At 52.7% G+C, this 7,454-nt stretch overlaps 1 protein-coding gene across 5 annotated transcripts in view; it reads right to left on the reverse strand.

Annotated features, from left to right (window-relative positions):
- TSC22D1 (TSC22 domain family member 1) overlaps window positions 1–4,229 on the reverse strand; it is a 147,350-nt gene extending 143,121 nt beyond the window's left edge. The window contains exons 1-2 of one of the 5 annotated variants that reach the window (XM_054528706.2): window positions 3,492–4,229; window positions 7–3,081 (exon numbers count right to left, since the gene is read on the reverse strand). In XM_054528706.2, coding sequence (XP_054384681.2) covers window positions 7–2,909 — 2,903 coding nt within the window. In that variant the 5' untranslated portion in view covers window positions 2,910–3,081; window positions 3,492–4,229. 5 annotated transcript variants of the gene reach the window in all.
- Window positions 4,230–7,454: the final 3,225 nt, after the last annotated feature.

Consider the following 7,454-nt stretch of genomic DNA (forward strand, 5'->3'; position numbering starts at 1 on the left):
TCTTACCTCTCATCCTCGCCATCCACCAGGGGTGTCGTCAGCGGTAGCACCTTCAACGGGAAAAGAGAAGCAGAGGCTGCTAGGCTGCTGCTACTCCCATCTGAAACTGCTGACATTCCCCCACTGTCACCACTGATAGTCTGAGGTAAGCCAACTAAGGAGGGCTCCGCTGCACGCCTGGCATCTTCAATTTGGCTTCCAATTGCCTGAGCTAATGATTGTGCAGAGAACTGGGTAGAACTTAGTGGTATCTGTTGTGCCAAAGGCAAATTTATATTAGTTGCTATCAAGGGAGGTTGACTAACACTTTGAACCAAATTACCATTTTGGGTGGCAGGGGTTTGTGCTATATTTTGTGGTGGAACCAAGTTTGTTGGGGCAGAAGGCATTCCAGAAGGACCAGTGGAACTAACCTGACTTGTAACAGAAATACTACTAGCAGAGGGCAAAGGACTAACTGCAGGCAACTGCTGTGAAACAATTCCTTGAGCTACTGGTTCTACTCCTTGTGGCTGGGGAGGCACAGTTAACAAGGAACTTTGGGATGCAATAACCAATTGTTGAGGAAGGCTTGGAGCGCTAGTTTGAACTCCCTGATGAATAATCCCAGTTTGAGCAGGTGGAACCACTTGCGAAGATGGAGGAGCACCTTGCTGAATAACTGAAGGTGGAACCTGGGTAGAGGGCTGCTGCACTGCAGTAGGTATGTTTGCTTGCTGACCAATATTTGCAATCTGACTGCCAGTAGGTACAGCAGACACTGCTGCCTGAGCCTGGCCAACAGGCTGGACAGATGCCCCTGCAGGTTGTGCTGGGACTGCTGTGGGCTGCACTGGCAGCTGGATACCCTGTGGCTGAGCCACAGGAATCACTGTTGTTCCTGCTCCTACTCCTGCAGAACTGGGCTGTCCGGAGGACATTGCTGTTTGAAGAATTGGCTGCTGTTGTACATACTCTGAAGCAGGATTTTGAGTCACTGATTTGACATGGCCTGGGGCCATCTGTGTAGAAACCATTGGTTGCTGTTGTCCATACTGTAACTGTTGGGGTGGTGGTGCCCCTGGAAGGGTAGTTTGCACTGGAGGAGCCGCCTGAGAATATGGTAGCTGGGGTTGAGCCAAACTGGAAATGGAAGGCTGCTGACCTAAAGCTGAAGTTACACCAACCACATTTACAGGCGATGGCTGGATACCAGTTGCAGCACTCATAGTGGCTTGCAGAGGTACCGGCTGGAGACCTTGCTTTTGCTGATAGCTCAGTTCTTGAGACTGTAATTGTACTTGTGAGATCTGTGACTGAGAAATACTCTGTGGTATACTAACTGCTGGAATACTCTGTGGACCAGTGCTACCAAAATCCATCTGTTGGAGGGTCACACCTTGGAGAGCTGGTTGTTGCTGTTGTTGTTGCTGCTGCTGCTGCACCACCACAGTAGGGGCTCCCATCTCTCCACTTCCCACACTCTCTGTATAGTGACTCAGTGTGCTGACACTACTGCTCACTGAACTCCCACTAGTGCTCTCCCTTTCAGAAGTCACTTCTATGGGATTTTGCTTTACAGTCTCCACCACTTTATTTATCAGCACACCTTCTGTAGCAAGTACAGCATTTTCTTTTTCATAGAACTCAGTGCAAGTCCATCTACCTTTTTTAAAGGGCTCAGAACTAGAATCTAACTTCACAACTCTGAACCTCGAAGTGTTAACTGTTGGTTGTTGCTGCTGACTTGAAATCGATCCCCCAGTCATCCCTGCAGCTGCATTAGGAACACTGTTAACAGCAGCGGAGGAAGAAATAGTACCATTGCCCATGCCACTCAAGATATTCACATTAACACCACTGGTAACTCCAGGCCCAACACTCACACTAGCAGCACTAGGAATATTGCTTGTACTTATATTAACATTACCAAGCATGCTGCTTGTCACATTAGGGATAAAACTACCCACAGCAGTAATGTTAACATTATTTACTGTACTAGTGCCAGTAACAGAATTTATACCTATTCCGCCTGTAGTACTTGGAGCACGCATATTAGTCATTACAGATGCAGGTGAACCACTGGATGATACAGCAGAAGTTGGTGCAACTGGTGTGATACTGTCAGAGCTTCCAGTTGTAGAGAGTTTTCTAGTTACTGGGCTTGGGGGTGGCCCACCAGGAATGGATGCACTGGCCACAGCAACATGAGATGGATGGTGGTGCCCATGTTGGAGGTGGTGCCCATGATGAATGTGATGGTGGTGATGGAGGTGGTGTGGATGAGCATTCCCATTGATCACAACATTCTGTTGTGGAAGGTGAGGCAAATGAGGCTGAGGAAGGTGGGGCTGGTTGGGAGAGACTGCCCCAGGTGTCTCAGCTTCCTGGAAGTTATTTAGGGTCTCTTCTGAGGAGCTGCGTTCGGGCTCCCCTAAGTCAGTAGCCCTGGAAAGTGACACATCAAGGATCTCCGAAGAAGAGAGATCTTCCGTGTGAGATTCATCCAGATCATCATAGCTCTCAGTGTCCTCTGCTATACTGTTGTTAGAGCTGATACTAGCGGAGATCTGAGCAGGAGTAACGCTAGTTATCTGGAAGCCACTTTTCTTTTTCATTTGAGTTCCGCCTGGCGCAAGAGGCTGTGCCTGCAGCTGAGCCTGCGAAAGGAGGTTCAGGCTTTGTGGAGGCGGAGGCTGTGGTCCCGACGTAGAAGATGCTGCAGGGGGCGGCGGCTGAAGCAGCGACGGAGGCGGAAAATCCTCGGAAGATGTGGCATTACTACCGACGCCGGTACCTGCTGCATTGAGAGCAGAGGCGCTGCCACTACCGCTGCCCCTTCGAGGGAACATTGCCGGGTGCGCCATCTTCCTAGCGCTAATGTCTGCAGCGGCGGCGGCCGCGGCGGTGGACTCAGGCGGCTGGTGCATTGTGTTGGGTACCGGGGGCGCGGAGGAGACGAGTGCAATCTCCTTCTGCACCGTAATCTTTGTATTCCAGACGCCGGAGAGGAAAACGGGACCTGACGCTCCGCCTGGCGCGATTCCTCCTTCTCCTGCTCCTCAGCCGAAGGCGCCGGTCGCTCCTGCCTTCGAGAGCGAGCTTCGGAAAGGAGGATGAACGAGGGTGAACAGGGCGGCCGGGGACCCGAAGGGGGGATCCCTTCAGTCCTTCGCCATTCACTTTCCCCTCTAGCCTCACACCCCCCTTTATACTCCGCTTCACGTGGGGTGCGGGGCAGGAGGGAGGGGGAGAGCGCAGGAAGGGGAGGAAAAGCGAGAAATGCCCACCTTCTCCGGCCAACTCCGAAGCCGCCTCAGCCCCCTCCTCCCGCCGCGGCGGCGGCCGCTGCAAAGCCCTCCCGGCCGCTCTGCACGGAGGCAACGCCAAGCAAGTGTCGCCTTCCCCTCGCCACCCCCCGGGCCGCCGCCGCCGCCAGCGAGCCCCGAGCTCAGTGTCGCTCAAACCTCCCCTCCCGGCCCCGCTCGGCCCTCCCCCCGCGCCCCGCAGACCCTTTCAAACCCCCTGGGCTCGCAGTGGCTGCTCGGTGAGGAAACGCTGGCCGCGGCTGGGGCCGGGGCGACGCGGCTGCGAGCGGGGCGGCGGCGAGGCGCCCGGTACGGTGAGCCCAGCAACGAGGCGCGGGCGGGCGCGCAGAGACGCCGGGTCCTCGCGGAGCACGGCCGGGGCGCGGCGGCGGCGGCGGTGGCAGCAGGAGCCCAGGGACCGCTCCATCACTGGCAGCCATGGAGCCCGAGCATTTTCCTCCCTCAGGGCAGGCGCCTCGGCTCGGCACACGTCCTCGGGGAGGAAGGGGCCGGCGCCCGAGCCTCCCCGGAGGGCGGCGGGACGTGCGCTAGGGCGGAGGGTGCGACCCTCTCTTGTCCTCTTCCTCCGCAGCCAGCTCTTCCTCACCCCGCTGCTCCCGCGACCGGGCGGGAGGGGGCCGCAGGCGGCGGCGGCTCCTTTCTCGGCGGCGTTGGTGGCCAGACGGGCTGGTGCAGCGACTGCAGCCGACGCCGTTCAAAGGAACGAGGTGGGGTTGGTCGGTGTCGGCAAACAGGGCGGGGGAGTGGGTGGGTGCCGAGGGAGGGTGTCGGGCGGGGAGGGGGCTGTGGTGGTTGTTACTAGTGCTCTTCTTCGGCTCCCCCGGCTCCACCGTATCCCCCAGTCTCTCGCGGCATCGGGAGGGGAGGGACCAGCGCGGAGCGCAGGAGGAGGAGGGGCGACCGCCTGCGAGAGGAGGCGGTGGTGGCGGGGGGGAGGGGGCAGGCGGAGGAGAAGGAGGGAAGATGGCGTCTGCGCATGCGCTTCGGCGCCGCAGACATAAAGCCGGGTCTGGCGGGGCAGGAGGCGGCGGGTCTTCGGGCCTAAGCGAGCGCCGGGTCTTCCGACGGAAATTACCGAAGGCTGGCAGAGGCGCCGAAGCCGGGAGTGGTGGAGCCGGAGGGGATAGTGGGGGTGGGGAATTTCGGCCGAAGGAGCGAGTCCGGGTCGGACTGCGTGATTCGGCCTGGTGGGGGTGGGCAGGGTGCGCGCCTGCCGCGCGCCCAGGTTAGGTGTGTCCGCTCTTTTCACACTCGCGGCCGGCGCGCGCGGGCACGCGGCAGAGGGGGCGCGGCGCGGAAGGGTCGGCGGAGGCGGCGGGAGCGCCGGCGCTTGGTGTGCGCGCCCTGGGTGGTGTCCCCCGCCTGCGGAATGGGTAATGAGGCGTTTCTCCGCAGCAACAGCATCACGAGTTTCAGTTCCCAGGAGCCCGCCGCCGCTGCTGCCGCTGCCACGACATGAGTCAGGCTTTCTTCCCCGGCGCGTGGCGGAAACCTCCTCCCCCTCGCCGCACCTGGGCTCGCCCCCGGCCCTTGCCGCCTCGGGGGATGCCCTGGGGCCGGGAGCTGTGGGGTCTACGGAAGACCGGTGGCTCCCGGTGATAGGTGTTGTCTTTTGTGCAGTGCAGTTGCTGCCATGCGGTCCCCTCGCCCTTCCACGGGCAGGGGCGAGGCGGCCGGGCAGATGTTGCAGCTGTTTCCAGTTAACTGCCTGAGCTCCTCTGGGGTAGGCTCTTCTCTAACGAGGAGTGGTTGCAATCCATCCTTAACTGGAGGACAGAAGCAGGCCGGCCCTGTAATCGACTGACCTCAACAGGTGTTTCCAAGCAGCGACGCGTCTTTCGTTCATCGTCCTGGCTATATCTCCCATTGGTTTGACTCAGGAGGCAAGGTGGCCCGGACATGTGAGCAACACAATGATAAGAATGCCTTTTAGGGCTAGAAAAGAAAAAGCCATCCGAAATTCCAGTTTTAAAACACACACACACACACACACACGTTACATTTCATAGGTCCAACTGTAGTTCTACAGAAGCAATGTTAGGTTTGATTGGGGGCAATTTACTGGCAGTTACTTTCTTCGTATTTCATGTCAAAACCTAGTTCTAAGCGTTTCTTACCAATAATCGAGAATGTAAGTCTCTCCCAGGAATTTAAAAATGATAAAGCAAGCCGAAAAACTGTAGGGAGGAATTTTCATTTTGTTAAATTTAGGTTGTTAGGGGAATCAACGCTTATGGTTAGACCTCTGATTCAGGAAGTCTCACGGATTTACATTCCTATTTCAGAAGATTGTTAAAGCAGAAACGATTGTCATTTGCAGTTTTGATACACCTCCAGTTGTCAGTTCAACTTTTTACCTTTAGTTTTCTCTGAACTCTTCCCCTTGCTCCAAAGGAAAGACTTCAAAAAGTGAATTATGTCACCATGTGCACGTTATTGAATAGAAGTGCACTCTCAACATCCCATTTATCCAGTATCAAAGCTATGATACATTGTTGCTTTATCTGGGGTCTCCCACACTGAAAAGAAAAACCCGGACTTCATTTATTTATTTATTTATTTTTTTACTTTATATTGCTAATGTAAACCTCTGCTAGAATAGGCTCTCACAAATATTCAAAGTGCTACAGTAATAAAAATCAAATATGTTTGAGAAGACCACTTGTTCTATGATATTCATTAATATGTGATTGGTTGTGTTTTTATAGAACTATGGCTATTTGTGTTTTCACAAAAATAATTATTTGTTTTTAACTTCTTGAGCTTTTGTTGCAAGTGATATGCCTGGTTAATCGCTGCCATCCATTGTTGAAATGCAAATCTGACATTCTTTTTCAATAGTTTTTGAATGGAAAATAGAAACTACCCTAACCGATTGAAACTGCAGTGGAATGTAGATGGGTGGAATGTCCTTTCTTTGGACTTCAGTATGAAAGAAAATGCTCTTGATCTCTCAAAATGTAGCCTTAAGTCAAAGGTTTTTTGTTTTGTTTTTTTTTTTAAGTCAAAGTTTTAAATTACCCCAAACAGCAGCTCTACACCCCTTGGGCTGCCTAAATAATTCACTATGATTGTGCTGATACAGTTTGACGCTTAATAAACACATATATTAAAGTCTTACCCAAAGCTGATAGAGTAAAAGAGCTGTTGAGATAGCCTTATGGAAGCAGATGCTTGTTTTAATGACCAGTAGCAAAGGGTACTGTTTGAGCTGTTTTGATGGGGGAAGAAGGGTTGGGGTGTTATTCCCTTTAAAATAAAGGTTTAAAAAAAATCCAGAATTAACATAAGACCTAAGAAAATAAGATATTTTGAAGTGTATTAATTTTTGCCTGCCATATCACTTTCAAACTCCTGCTTAGGCTGCATCAAGTCCCACTAAGATATAAAGAGCAAGTCGGCTGGGCGCGGTGGCTCACGCCTGTAATCCCAGCACTTTAGGAGGCTGAGGCGGGCGGATCACGAGGTGAGGAGATGGAGACCATTCTCGCTAACGCGGTGAAACCCCGTCTCTACTAAAAATACGAAAAATTAGCTGGGCGTGGTGGCAGGTGCCTGTAGTCCGAGCTACGTGAGAGGCTGAGGCAGGGGAATGTCGTGAACCTGGGAGGCGGAGCTTGCAGTGAGCCGAGATCAGGCCACCACACTCCGGCCTGGGCGACAGAGCGAGACTCCGTCTCAAAAAATTAAAAATTAAAAATTAAAAAAAAAAGGGCAACTCTACAGTGAGAGAAATCTGAGTTTCAAAAATCTGGGTCTCTCTTTCCCCCTCCAAAATTCTTACGACCAGCAATATATGAACACAAATACATTAAAACAAGGAGAAGGCACCTGAAGAGCCAGATTTTCTTATACTATCATCTTTTAATTAAAAAGGCCTGGATTTTTATTACATAAACATTAAATGCCGACTGCTATGTATAATAAAGTCATTAAATCCTTTTAACCAAGTACTTAGAGCTATCCTTTGCCTTTTGAAAGACCGAATTTTAGCTGTTTTCATTCTGAAGCTGTACCTCTGAATTACTTTTTTGTTGTTGATGTTTTTTGAGACAGAGTCGTATTCTGTCTCCCAGGCTGTAAAAAGGCACAATCTCAGCTCACTGCAACCTCCGCCTCCCGGGTTCCAGGGATTCTCCTGCCTCA

The sequence above is a fragment of the Pongo abelii genome, chromosome 14 (genome assembly GCF_028885655.2).
Source record: "Pongo abelii isolate AG06213 chromosome 14, NHGRI_mPonAbe1-v2.0_pri, whole genome shotgun sequence".
NCBI classification, from domain to species: Eukaryota; Metazoa; Chordata; class Mammalia; order Primates; family Hominidae; genus Pongo; species Pongo abelii.